General features: G+C 44.1%; 1 protein-coding gene across 4 annotated transcripts in view; it reads right to left on the bottom strand.

Annotated features, from left to right (window-relative positions):
* The window catches only part of LEF1 (lymphoid enhancer binding factor 1), a 64,193-nt gene that overhangs the window by 17,409 nt on the left and 32,606 nt on the right, over window positions 1–14,178 (bottom strand). For 2 of the 4 annotated variants that reach the window (XM_040555404.1, XM_040555403.1), the window contains exons 4-9: window positions 13,423–13,555; window positions 9,711–9,801; window positions 7,662–7,745; window positions 5,693–5,815; window positions 4,807–4,969; window positions 1,369–1,476 (exon numbers count right to left, since the gene is read on the bottom strand). In XM_040555404.1, coding sequence (XP_040411338.1) covers window positions 1,369–1,476; window positions 4,807–4,969; window positions 5,693–5,815; window positions 7,662–7,745; window positions 9,711–9,801; window positions 13,423–13,555 — 702 coding nt within the window. The remainder of the gene's footprint in view (window positions 1–1,368; window positions 1,477–4,806; window positions 4,970–5,692; window positions 5,816–7,661; window positions 7,746–9,710; window positions 9,802–13,422; window positions 13,556–14,178) is intronic. The other 2 variants (XM_040555406.1, XM_040555405.1) reach the window with 1 other exon arrangement.

Raw genomic sequence — 14,178 nt, 5'->3', positions numbered from 1 at the left:
GTCACAGGGCAGTGCTCCCCAAGTAAAGTAAGCTACTGAAGGACACCTTTTCTGCTGCTTTAAAAGCCAGCCACAATGTGCAAGGCTGATGTTCGTAAGCATGAGCTAACACAGCTCTGAAGCAGTCTGATTCTCCAGCAAGTTCACGATAATTGAAGACCCTTACTTTCAGGGAATGTATCTCCAAGGCCCTGTTTGTTCCCAGGTGTGTTTCAAGACAGCTCTGTTGACACTGTCTGGTTACTGGAAATAAACCCTACCTGCATAAGGTCACGACAGCCCATCTGCTAGGAAAGACTGCCGTGTAAAACAGGCAGCAACAGGCTGAAACAGGCTGCCAGGGCTTACAGTAGTATTTGTGCTTACAAAACTGGGCACGGATGTCAGCAAGACCAAGGCATTTGCTTCGAAGATGATCACATGGCTTCTGTGTCAACACCTTCCGCGCCAAAAATCTCCCTCAGAGACTCTGGCTTACAACAAAAAAAATTGTTGAACTGAACGGTAGCTGTGTTGGATTGGAAATGTTGAGTACTTCTGCAGTCTCTGTTAACGCTGTATTTAGGCGCTCCCCAATCCTCAGTGTCCGCAAGACGTAACTAGAGAAATACTGTAGCCACCTAATGCAAGTGGGAAACTGAGCCAGATATAGCATGTACACTTTGAAACACAGTAAATAATGTACACCTGATGGGGGACAGAAAGGTTTTGAGCTTCATTATGTAACATACAGCTACACTGACTGCTCATAGCAAGCACACTAGTATAACTGTGCAGTGCAAGCTGTGCAACATGGTAATAGTGTTTGATATTTAATTATAAAATACGAGCAATCATAAAAAAAATCTTAGCTAAATTTCTTACCTCGCCAAACTGTAAAAGCAGAATCTATTATAAGGTTTATCTATACAAATTTTGCAGGCTTTATTTCAGGGGTGGAGCATCCAGAATTACCTCCAACTGAAGTTCAGCTTACACCACTACCCCTGGGCTTTAGGTTCTCCTGAAAGGGAGGCACCCCTTTTATTTTTTGCTCAGGTCTATAGAAGATTTCTGGATAGCAAGTGATCAAATAGAAATAATGGAAAATTCACAGCTGTACAGTAGAACATAAGCTTTCAGACAGTACTGATGACTGCCTAAGAAAAAGTTTCTGTGCTATTTTTTTCCTCGAAAACTGTGACCTTCATAAGATGCATCTCAACAACAAAAAAATGTTAAATTTTCTGGATGTCTGAAGTACAAATATAAGGCTTATGTTGTATATTTGTTCACCATCCCTCTTACCAGACATTTCCACAAGCTAGAAGCAAAAAAAAATAAAGAAAAAAAACCTTAGATAAAGGAACCTTCGACTGAGCGACTTACATAGTTGTCTCTTGCAGACCAGCCTGGATAAAGCTGCATGTGTAGCTGCCTTTCTTTACGAGCTAGTTCATAATATTTCGCTTGTTCTTCACGGGAGAGAGCATGCCACTGCAAACAAAATAAACATCGCATTAGACCTGGAAATAACTCATACCTAGGCAACAGATGACACGAGCAAGTGTTTTTGTGACTTTGATTCAGTCCTCCATTGCAAAAATGAAATTCATTAGCAATTACAAGCACCCGTGTTTATTAAACAACTTTCAGGCATTTGTCTGCTCTGTAACTGCCAAGTGCCTTGAGCAAGACAAAAATCATTTATGGAAACAGGGCTCACCACATAATCCGCTCACAGAACCATGCTCCTCCCAACACGACATAAAAAAGAAAAAAAAAAAAAAGCACTCCAGCTCCTGACAAACAGAATGGTTTGTGCTGCTTTTGAAGGGCAGAGAGCTCCCCGCCACAGAAGGGATTGCTGTCTTGCTTTTAAGCAACAGCTACACACAGGTTTGCAGTACCAACACGGAGGGCACTCAGGGCACTGGCAGGCTTCTGTTCCAAGATCAACCTCTACGTATTGAGCTCCAAGGTACCCGCCTTCTGATTTCTTGTTGTAACAAAGGAAAAGAAAATGGAAACTGCAAAAAGTTTCTAATGTACAAAACCCACAGCACTCTAGTCTTCCAAATTACATGGGTTGACCTGGGTGGCCAAGAAAGGATAAATTTCCTGCTTTCTTTATCTAATTTAAAAACCAAACAAAACCAAAAACCTGCACAGATGACAAGGCACCATCTACATCGGTATCTAATAATTTTGTAGTTGTGGGAACATCTATTAGACCTGAATCAAAAAGAGAAAAGGAGTTTTATTTAGAATTGGGTTCACTGCTGCAGCTTTAGATGTGTCTTCTTGTTTGACCACATGCACTGGGGGAGAGAGGGATGATGGCAGGGGGGCCACGACAAAAGGAAGGAAGATATTAGAAATACAGACATGAAATCAGTGAGAAACTCATGCAAGAATAATTCACAGAACTAGGATTTCAGGTCAAATCACATTTGATTTAATATGTTGTTTTGTTACATGTTGGAAGATGTGAACTAAAGGGCTTGTCTGTCTTGACAAGTTCGATGTGTTAGTGAGAGCACAGCAGCTCTCAGCCTGTTTGCAGCTCTCATGTTCCACACATGCATTCCAAAACTGGAAGGTACTGAGCATTCAAGGAATGAGCATTTTTCATTTGCGCCTAAGTAGTCAATAGCAAGTAATCTAATAAAAGCAAAGTTACAACCGTGGAAAAAAAATTCCACATGAGCAACTGAGGCAGCCGAATTTCAGTACAGCAAGAGGCAGGACAAGAAGGGTCAGACCGCCTCAGTGACAGGTGGAACATTTCTGGTTCAGTGCAAATGGAGTGAAAAACCTCAAGAAAATACGATAAGGGGACGGCCCATTTCTCTGCAGACATTATTTGCTGCTAACAGGAGGACAGACGGAGAACAGCTGCCTTACCAGAAATATGAAGGTAAAAAATCTAAGAATGGAAAGTTATTTTTCCACTCAGAACATTGTTAGAATTTTTTACAAATTATATAGAGCTTTCCTGTAGCTGCCCGACACTTTCTGCTTCATTTTCTAGTGTCACTTGTACTCAGAGTTACAAAACTGTTCCTTGTATGGCGGTGCCACTGGACTTGCATTTCTTGCTGGCTTCAGTGCCCACATTTAAAACTCTCTGAGCTAGAAAAGAGCAAAACTGGGACTCCAAAACATGCAGAGAAATCTCTGGATTAGAAGTTTTTTTTTTTCTTAGAAGTTGGCTTCGTTCCCTGCTGCAGACCTGGAAGGTCCCTAAGGCTGCCATTTCACTGAGAGTTGTTTTTATGCTTTGACCCTTGCTTGCTGGGTGTGAAGTGATGATTTAAACCTAGATCCCACAGAGGCACAAAGGTGGGCGGGAAGGAGAGGAAAAAGCTCTCCTTAGTTAAAGCAGAGGATTTGCAGCCTTGGGCTTCTGGATTAAGCGGTAGCATCAGAGAGCCCAGCAGCATGCAAAGCGTCAGCTCTTGGGAGCAGAGGCTCCTGTTCCAAAGTGGCAGAGAGTATAGTAAATAGTGACCAGGATGACTGAACACAAAACATTTGATAATAATTAATCTCCCTGCAATTATATGGGATAACTCATGCGTTGTTTGTACCACAGAAAAGTGGAACCTGGGGTACTTTTACTTGGAAATAGAAGTCAAAGCAGTGGAAAAAGCATGGAGCAGAGCACTGAGGTCTGATTCATTAGCAAAATGGAGTTAAACAAGCCACTGCCATCATTCAAGTCAAGAAAACAAGACTCACATACTCAGCAACTAAGACGAATTACTGAGGGGGTGAGAATGTAGAACATAATCATAGAGACTTGCATGCAAGGATGGAAAATGCAAGCAGCAAGGTGTCCTTTAAGAGGAAGCAACAAGAACATCAGAGAGAAAGAAGAGGGCTAAAGGAACCAGGACAAGCAGCAAGAGATTGCTGCACTGTTTAAAGGGGTAAAATAGGTCTTCAGACGAGAAGCAGCTAAGTTGTGCACTGACTTCCCACTTAAAAGCACAGTTTTTTTCAGAGAGCTGTAGTGCCTCTTGATACTGACTTAGCCAGGAGTCAAAAATGGGGTTCACTGGGCAAGGGGATTTCAAGAATCCATACTCCACTTACTACAAATGTCATCCCTTTTTAAATTTGTGGAACAATCAAATTCAAAATGGGTACATATCTCTGCTGCATTCCCTTTGGAACAACAATACTGACAGTGAGCATGAAGTCTATAATTATGGGTTGGCCTGCAATTTTTCAGAGCATGGAAAGAAAAAAACATGCCTACGATGCCACAGAACCAAACGTCTCTCAGCAAGGCCATTGAGAGGCTCTGGGATGTGTTCTGGGTCATCAGTACTCAGCCGGTTACTTTAGAGGTATTCAAAACTTGACAAGTCCCTGAGCAACCTGAGGTAGCTGGACCCGCTTTGAGCAGGTGTTGGACTGAACCACCTCCACAGGTCCCTGCCAATCTACGTGATTTTACAGTCAGACCCTGGTTGTATTCACTTTTCAGTTCTATCTCCGTTGACGTTGAGTTCATCCTTGAATGGATCCCAGCCTAAGGGAGGACATAGAGGGTGATTTGAATGCTCCTTCCACGTGTCAATGATAATATTTCCTGCCTGAGGTGCTGACATGAATGGAACAGACGCCAGTTTGATGAGGAGGAAAAGAAATCAAGACCTTGCTTTTATTTTCAGTCGCATGTTTTATCTTCTATAGTTAATTTGATAGTTGCACATTAGTTAGCACCTCAAGCAGAAAGTGAGCCATCACACCCACTAAAGGGAAACACACAAATTAGCAGCACACGTGAGCACACACACACCCTTCTGTACATACCCGTCTGCCAAGAATCTGGTTGATAGCTGCGCTTTCTTTCAGAGTACACTCTGCTACAACGTTCGCTCTCATTTCTTTCATGTACAACATGAAAGCATTCAGAGGTTTCTTAATATGAGGTCTTTTTGGCTCTTGTTCTTTTCTCTGTTCGTGCTGAGGCTTCCTAAAACGTGGTGGGGGAAGGGGGAAGAAGGAAAAAAAAGCATCTATTAACCTTCAGCCTAAAAAAACCCCACCCAAATGAAAATTTCCAATCAGTGGTTACAGTGAAATAACTCCTAAGAACGTGAATTTCAGTGGTTATGTCCCATCCCCTTTCACATCTTTTCAGAGAACTGACTTAATGTAAGGTGTTTGGCTGATGAGCAAATAACATTTAATCTGTGAATCTGCTCCAGATTCATCACCTATCTCACCTATTCTCTTTTTGAATGGTTATCTGCAGTACCCTTGCAGGCTACTGCTACAGGCAGGAGGATAGCTCCTCATCTACTTCTTTCTTAGGCCTTTTGCCTCCAAGCACTAAGCAACAATGTTGCTTTCTACTAGTAGATTTTGCAGTTAAGACTTTTTCCAGGAGAAGCTCATGAGTTCACACTCAAGCAACATCCTCAGGTAGACTGGTCCATGATTATGTCAGAATCAAGATGATTGCTGCTGATAGCTTAAAAAGTGCTGGACTGGAATGAGCTATGGCTTCTTGTTTCATTACTCTTCTAAAAAGTCGCCCTTATCTCCTTTTTTAGTTATATAAGGAGTCAAAATTCAGAGATGTCATGAAAAGTATTTCTTTTTTTCGTTTGTTTTAGACCTTGACATTTCTTCAGATAGCATTAGTTCTCAAACATTTATTGATAAAGGGCTTAGTGCGGAAAGGCAGACTCACACATGCATTAGCTCACTGTCGTTGTGCGGATGTTCTTGTTTTACTTGAGGTGTTACAATAGCTGGGTGAGGGATTCCAGTTGTGTGAGGGCCTGGAGGACCAGGAATCATGTGATGTGAAAACCTAAAAGAAAAAACATAGGAAGGTCTATAACCCTACTGAAGACAGGCATCAAACAAATATGACAGCAGCAGGATGCCCCAAGAACGCAAATACCATGGAGCTTGCAAGGGAAAGACAATTCTTTAAGAGTGCATGAAAAATATTTGGCTAAGATTCGTGCATTGTAGCCGGTTTTATTCAAGAAAAACAAAAATCAGTCAATGTTTTGGTTTTAAATAAGTTATTTTGTTACCTTTCAGGCAAATAGTTTTATCAATGCACAGGAGAAACATTTAGTGGTCGTACTGTTGCACTGACTAGCAATAGAAATACACATTTCTTAACCAAAAACTGTATTTCCACACCAAGATATAAACATTCTTAAAATATCCACCACCAGCCAATGCGAAGGAGGGAACTGCCATGCAGAAACAAATAAAATAAAAGAAGAAGTCTTTTCAAGAAGTCCCTGGTAGCTCTGTATGGAATCTCTTACTTTTTGAGGTACTTAAACGAAAAGATTTTAGCATCACCTAAACTCACTATCGTCCCCTCAAATGCTTAAACTAATTATGATGAAAAATTCCTGCATCTTGGAAGAAGGAATTAAAAAAAGAAAGACTTGTCCTAGGTAAAACTTCCTTCCATCTGTACAAGAAGGAAAATAAAAAACAAAACAGCACCACTAACTCCATCATCCCACCCTGCTAACCTAGCTCATCCTCAAGGACAGCTGAGAGGGACCTTCAGGGTGCTGAGCACTGCAAGCCCAAGTGTACAGGAAAACCTGCATGCTTTGCTTTGAATTGGTGGAATCCCCCACTAACATCACAAGCAAGCTCATGTGCTAAAGGTTTGCTGAATGAGCGCTGGTTAAGGAATTGCATTCAGCCTCTCCTTCTCCATTCCCTAGTCCCTTTAGCCTTATCCTCCACTCCATCAAAATAAAGCAAACACAAAGCCCTGTAACCAATTGGGTGATTTTATTATACAGAAAGAATGGCTTTTCTTCCCAGTCACCCTTACAGGCACATGCTTGTCATTCCCCTGCAAAGAAGTGAAGGGATAGCAATAACCCAAAGGCACCCACGCAAACAGAGGCAAGAGGACCTACCACTTATCAAGTGGCCTGTCTTAATTCCCTGTGCAAGAGGATGTGTCTTCTACAGATCACACACACACACAAAAAAAAACAAGAACGGTACATTGCAACCTTGTGTACACCAAGCACAGGATGCAGAAGCTGTCTTTAGAGTGCAAAAGCTGAGGAGAGGAGGTCTGGAGTGTGTCACGGCCAAGTCTCAGTTAGCATCGTTTGCTTGCACTTAGACATAAAGACAGTGCCTGAGTCACACACCAGTACGAATACATTGTGTTGGCATCCCTCGCCATTAGTGGCCTTGGGCTATGAAATATCTACCTGCGAGCAAGTTTCTACATGGAGTGATACCTAAATGATTCAAGACTAATTACCAACAACTTGGAAATTAAAACTACAGAGTGCAGACTAGAGTGACAATCCACCTGGTTTCATACTTGTGTTAGTAAAAACAAAGTATGCATGTTATACATTGCATCTAGGAAGGAACTAATGACTCATTTCAGATGAAACAGATCAATTAACTGCTGACAATTTACCGGTGCTCCTAATTGCAATACTTCAGAGACAGCCAAGAAAATGCTGAATGAAACCAGTGTGGGATCCAGGCAAACTGTATATACACACATACGTTAAATAAAAATGTACGCATAAAGTTTTAGCTGACTGAAAAGCAAGCAAAGGCAGACCAAGATGCAAGCAGAAGAGCAACTTGCCCTCTAGTGCCAGCAGTTACTCCCCAGTCAGTCATTCACCTCCTACACCTACCTGGACATGGAAGGGTCGACTGAGAGTGAGGATGGGTAGGGCTGCCTGAATCCACTCGAGATGGGATATACAGGCTGACCTTGCCTGAGGTCACAGAAGAAAGGAACCCATCAATCACATGATACGGTATTCAATAGTTACTCTAGAGCTGTAAGCACTTGATGGGAACTCAGGGTGAAACAAAAATAGTAATAGGTAAAATTTTCAAGAGTTTGGCTGTATTTAAAGCTAACGAATACTTGAGCACTTAGGACTTCCTCCCTCGCTACTGAAAGGTTCCCAATCTAGGTTTCCACTGGGGAGGAAAGAAAAACAACCAACCTTCCTCCCCTACAACACACATGCATGTACACACTCTCTCTCACCTAGATATAAATGCACTGCAATCGGATTTGGTTAACTAGCTCTTACAAAAGAGGCATTTTATTCCACTGTAGATCAGTGCAAGAACACCGGAGTGTGAGTTACCAAGCTAGAAAACCTCTTGAACAGTTTTATCCAGTCTGTGAAAGTTAGGGCTCTCTTCATTTGTATCTTCTCCAGTGTGGAACGAGTGGCCAGCTTTTCTAAGAAACTCTAATTTTGTTTGATAAAAAAAACAACCAAACAACAACCTAAAAGCCCACAACAACACATCTTAGTACATCTTTACTTAAAAGTTCAACCTTTGCAAATTCAGCCCAAATACCTGAACCAGTCCAGCAAGGCCACCACACACATCAATTTGGTTCCAAGAATTACTTATTGAAGGGCAGAGCAGCTTTTCAGAGCTGGGGGAAAAAGGGAGAGTGGCTTTTGTAGGGTTCAGGATACGGGTTTCACACTTGGAGTAAATTATTGGCAACGAGTAATGCTCAAAGGGAAGAGGGGAAAAAAAAAAAAGCGGAGGAAGTCTCAGCAGCACTACCACACAGGAGGCTGGCTACATCCAGCTGCCAATGAGCAGCACCGAACACATTCCCAAACCTTGTAAAATCACAGCTCATCTCTCCTCTTTCTCATGCTGGTTAAGCCTCCTTCCCAGTCCCCTCCCTGCCAGCCTCTGCATTGAGAAACCATTCAAAAGAAATGATTGACCACATCTGGAAAATGAATGCCAGGAACTGCCTGGTGGTGGTGGAGGTGGTGAGTCAGCCTAGCAGCAATGAGGGGGGAAGGGGGGGGAAAGTCAGATGCTTCCATATTTTAGCTTTGTATCTGATAATAATTTGCTACAAAAAGGCATGTGGCCCTTCCTGAAAGATTTGCCAGCAATGAAGCATTTCACCATCTTCTGGTCTCTACTTTCTCTGCCTGTTGTCATCTGGATTATGTTTTCCTCCCATACACAGACCCATGAAAAAAATCTACATCTCTCATTGTGTGGGCACAGATTAGTCAAGACATGGATTCTAAAGCACTTAAACTGTTGCTGAGTTTACTTGCTCCCTGCTCTGACAGAACTGAGGGCTAGTACCTGTCTACCCCTAGCAGACATGAGGCATCTTGTCAAATTGATTGCATTCTGAAAGTACCATACGTTTCCTCCAAAAGGAAGATGACACCTTCAATGGCAGAGAAAGATCCTTCAAGTGCTAATATTAGCAAGAAAAGCAAAATCTCCCAATAACTGAGGCATCTCTCCATACAGAAACTGTAAAAAGCTGCAAAAGTTTGTTCTCCATTCTGGTGCAGTTTCAAGCCTTCCCCCCCACACACTTCAAAGTTCTTTCTTACCTCCCCTCCCCTCAGTAATTGCAATTTTGTTTATTAAAAATTTACATTTGAGAACTGTTTTCTGCTGTCTTTCCAAATGCCAAGAGCCACAAATCTGAGCCATAAGAAATATATAGACTTCAAAGTGAAATCTACACACTTCAATTTCTGTACGTGTTCAAAAACCAGATTCAATTCATTTCAAAGATCAACATTTTTTGATCTTTTAAACTTAAATAACATAGTCATTTCTTACTGCAGCGACATTCTTATTTTGTAAATGTTGCGATTGATTCAACAACAGCGGAGGGTACAAACATGCACCTTGTCTGAAAAGAAGCTGAAAGATCTTACCAGCCAAGAGGTGGTGTTATCTGTCCAACCCCCCCTGGAGACAAGGGATAGAAGGTAGGGATATCAGGAGCTGGAGGATGTCTGGACATGCCTGTTAAAGAGTACAGAAGAATGAATGACTTTCCCCTCAAAATACTGCAAATGCGAGCTACAGTTCACAGCTAATGCAGCCAGCACTATGATGGAATTAGTGCCCTGAGTGAGAAATAACCACCTTTATGGCCAGTACTGAAGCTAAGGCCACCCATGCCACCTTCCAAATAATAAATACCTTGCGTACGGTGTCGTGATTCAAACGGAAACACAGGGGAGAAAAAGGCGCAATAAATGTCTCAGTTAAGGACCTGCACAAGTTCAGATTTCCTGTCAGGTGCTTTAGGCAATACCATCCTCTAAGTGTTGTCACCAGACCCAACTGAATCCTGAGGAACTTCTCTAACACACAGCACGAAGCAAGAGGAAAATAAAGCATTGTCAAAGAGGCAGCACAGTCGAGCTATTAGATTAGGTAAACTGCTACTTGTACGTTCTCACTGGTTCCCTTATGGATTCACAGATTTTGGAAACTTGCTACCACAAAGGATCAGTGGTTAATTAAGAATCATTTTCAGGCCTGTAATGGTCACACTTGATATGATTCATTTGGCTTCCAATTGTCACTCCAGCTCCAACTAAGCTCTTCATCAAGTTGACTCCTGTGGGCTCCAAGGTCAATCTGTTTTGCATTGGTAGTGTTTCATGGAAAAATAAAGAGTCCCATCAGAAACGATCCATCAGCCCTCATTCCCCAGAACACAAAGTCCTACAATTGTAGGAATCACCTCAAGATTAAAGCTAATCCTAGCCCCCAAAGGGCTCCTGGTCTCCATTCTTCACCTCAAACTCGCTCCCCCAAGAGACATGGAATTACAGTTGCAGAGGCCACAAAGACATTGGTTTATTTAAATGTGTTTGGGGAAGAGGAGGCTGAAGCAGAAGGAATTGTTAAGTCTACTTCACATGTTAAATCAGCTGCTTTAAAAGCGTATTAAATATTTATGTAGTGACACTCCAAAGGTCCAAGACTGAGTGCGCTACCTTGAGACTTGGTTTTATAGATTGACGCTACTGATTCCTCCCCACCCCACCCCACAGTTTGCATTTAAATCTTCTGAATTTAATTATAAGATTTGAGAAATTTCTTTCGGGATTGTGCAGAGGAAAGGATGGAAAACAACAGTGGTGGCAGCACTGCTAACTCTGTCTCTTTTGGTGCCTCAGAAAAGCTCAGTTCTCAGACTTCGGACCACAGCCTGAGGATCGAATCTCTGGCCAGTTGTCTTTTCAGAGGCGTAAAAACAGCTGGTGGCTGACAGGAGAGAGAACATTTTGTGTATTCCAGGGTTTTTAACAGTGAGGGAACGCTCTTTCAGAGCAGTTATAAAAGGGTGAAAAACAAGCCTGGCCTCTCATCTTCAGTGACAGCTGATCCTCCTGGGGAGCCATGACTCCACCTCACTCCTGCCAGGCCAAGCTCCATGTGAGGAGCCAGCCTGTTCCTTCCCCAGCAATGTGCACTTCTGACCCTCGGAGAGGCCAGCTTTTGCTCACAGGAGGGTTAAAAACAACACGAATTAAAGGGAAGGATGAGCTGACCGCCTGGAGGAAGGTGCTGGCCATGTGTCCATCCTGAGGTGCCCGGGGCGCGGGAGGGAACGCTGGGGGCAAGCCACCCTGGGACCCCCCAGCGCCTTCCTGCTGAGGGGTTTCGGAGGAGGAGGGCACCCCGGCGCTCCAGCCCCATGCTGGGAGGCGAGGACAGAAACAATGGTCGGAGGCGTTTGGCAGAGGACCTGAGGGAAAATTTTCCCCTAGCAGCAACTGCACGGGCCACTTCACTGGGGCTGCTCTGACATGCTCGCGGCGCTGGAATGGGGAGCATGGGAAGACCACACACATCAAGGAGACCGTTGCAGCAAAAAAAAAAAAAAAAAAACGAAGCCTCCAGCCCGCATTGTCCGTCAGCATCTTCACCAGACGCTGAGCACAGGAGTCAGGAGCCCGTTCAGAAATATCAGAGCTGTGCGTGAGGGACGGGCTGTGCAGGGAAGAGACAGAAACGAGGTGGGAAGAGAGGATGGGCAGCAAACACAAACAAGGTTTCCAGGATGGGTCTGCAGGAGATGAGGAGAAAAATAACTTGCCATCACGGAGTAAGCCAAAGCCTTCTGAGCTCAGGGCTGTGGCATTGGGATGTGCCCCACCAGCCGCAGCTGGCTTTGGCAAGGGGTGCAAATCCCCCACTCTAACATGCACAGCACCCATGGGGCTTCAAGGAATGAGCACAAATATCCTCTTCCTGGGCACTCGTGCAACAAAGGAAGACAAATGAGGACAAGGGGACTGTGTTTGCTTCCGCTGCTCTGAAAAAAATATTCTACATGCACTTACAGGCCAGAGTAAATTAAAAAACAAGCAACCACCACATGGCCACAAGGCCATGGTATTATCTGGATGTAGCCCACGTTATTATTGGCATAGCAAGGCCAACGTAAAAATAAAGCATTCAGGGAAAGTCAGAACTAAAAAAGTCTCTCTCCTTGGGTGATGGTGGCCAAACACTGCTCCAAATAAACAGGACAATTCTGTGTGAGGACACGTGTCCAAGTAAGGCAGAGCTTCACCAACTTTTCAGCCAGCTGTTGTGGGACACGTGCATGCAGAAGAAACCCCTTCAGGACCAGACCCAGACCCTCATACCAGCAGCTACATCCTGACTACAGTGAACAGCTTCATCTGCCATCTGTTCCCCTCCTTCCTTCCTCACCACCAGCTCTCCCACGGAGGCTTCTCCTTGGGCTGCTCACCCAAACACGTGTTGGATGGGGTCAGTCCTCCCCCTGCAGCCCCCAAACCACCACATCTCCCCTCACCCCAGCCTTTCCAGCTCCTTTATCTCACCCCAGCACAAACAAAGGCCGCACCAAACCTCTGGGATCACCCATGTGTCCAGAGGGAGTGCTGGGTGCAAGTCCCAGGCTTGGTGCTTCCTCAGGAAGCCCAGCCTGCCCCCAGCAGCAGGGCAGCCTTAACGTCACAAGACGAGGATCTGGGCTTGTTTGTTCGTTTGTTGTTGGTTTTTAGAAGTCCTAGGGGCGTGCAGAAAACAGACACCCACGACTCGGACATGTAAAATGATGCTTTCTGCAGAAGGCAGCAGGTGTGAGAAGGTTAAAAAAAATAAGTCACGTTTGCAAAGCCTTAACTTGTGCAGGCTCTAGACTGTCCCCCTGTATTTTAGGGACAACACTTCAGTTATGCCAGCTACTGTATGGAGGAATTCAGACAGAATTCAGAATATGAGAATTCAGTTTTGATTAAAAGGGAAAAACAGCAGTACTTTGATAACCGCAGCACTGAAGTGCTCTTCCCTGGTTTTTGGGAAAGTGAGGGATGATTGCTGTTTCTGTGTCTGTGCGTTGCAAGCCTCAGGCACAACAGGGGGTGGTGAGGGCTGGCTGCTGCTTATTGAGATTTTAAAAGGCTCTGATGAGTAAAACAAGCCAGAATTATCACATTAGGAAGAGCACGAAGATTTAAAAAGCCAAGTTAAATACCAGCATCACGGCAGAACAGCTGTCTTTGGAAGCAAGCATGCACAGCCGGAGCTCTCCCCCCAAAATATGAAAAGCAAAGCCATCAGCATCATGGGGGGGCACTGGGATGGGCTCACCTTGCTTGGAGCTGACGTCGGAGGGGATGTGAGATGGGTGTGACCCTGGGGAAAAGTGCTCATCGCTGTAGGTGATAAGAGGGGTGAGGGGGTGAACCGCATGAGAAGGCTGTACCACTGGCACCTTATTGGACTGCAAGAGAAGGGAAAAAATAGCATTAGTGAAATGTAGCTTCTGCATTTAAAAATTTAATAATAATAAAAATGCAGTAACAAAATATGTTTTTTATATATTCATATTACTGAAGGCAAAAGGTTTAAAGTGAAGATTTGCCACATCTCTGGCTCACACAGCAACATCAGCTTTATCAGCTTTGCTACTCCTCTCCATCACGTTCCTGCTTTTCTGCAGGACCGCAGCGCAGCAAAGACGACTGTCCGACAAAGCTGGAGGGTGCATCGGGCTTTTCCCCTTGCAATTTTATAAACTCAGGTTGAAATCTCTCAGTCTGTGCAGCAGCTATCTACAAAGTCACCCTTAAGAGCCTGATTTCACATGTTGGCAGTGGCATTTTTGGAGGGGCCAGCTGGGAAGGAGATGCGGAGATGGCTGGGAGCTTTGCCATGCCACCCCAGGGAGGAATCAAAGTGCTGAAAACACCCAACTGGGTCCTGAAACGGGTGCTGTCAAGCGATGTTCCCACAAACCGCACTCTTGAATGAAGGCTGCAAGGCAATGGGACTCATCCATGCCAATGCAACACTTCCACGCTAACACTGCCTGAAAAAAATGTCACTTTTCCCATGGCGGGAAGA

Source organism: Cygnus olor, chromosome 4, assembly GCF_009769625.2.
Source record: "Cygnus olor isolate bCygOlo1 chromosome 4, bCygOlo1.pri.v2, whole genome shotgun sequence".
NCBI classification, from domain to species: domain Eukaryota; kingdom Metazoa; phylum Chordata; class Aves; order Anseriformes; family Anatidae; genus Cygnus; species Cygnus olor.
The sequence above is the reverse complement of the archived record's forward strand: the minus strand, read 5'-3'. Positions and strand labels throughout refer to the sequence as shown.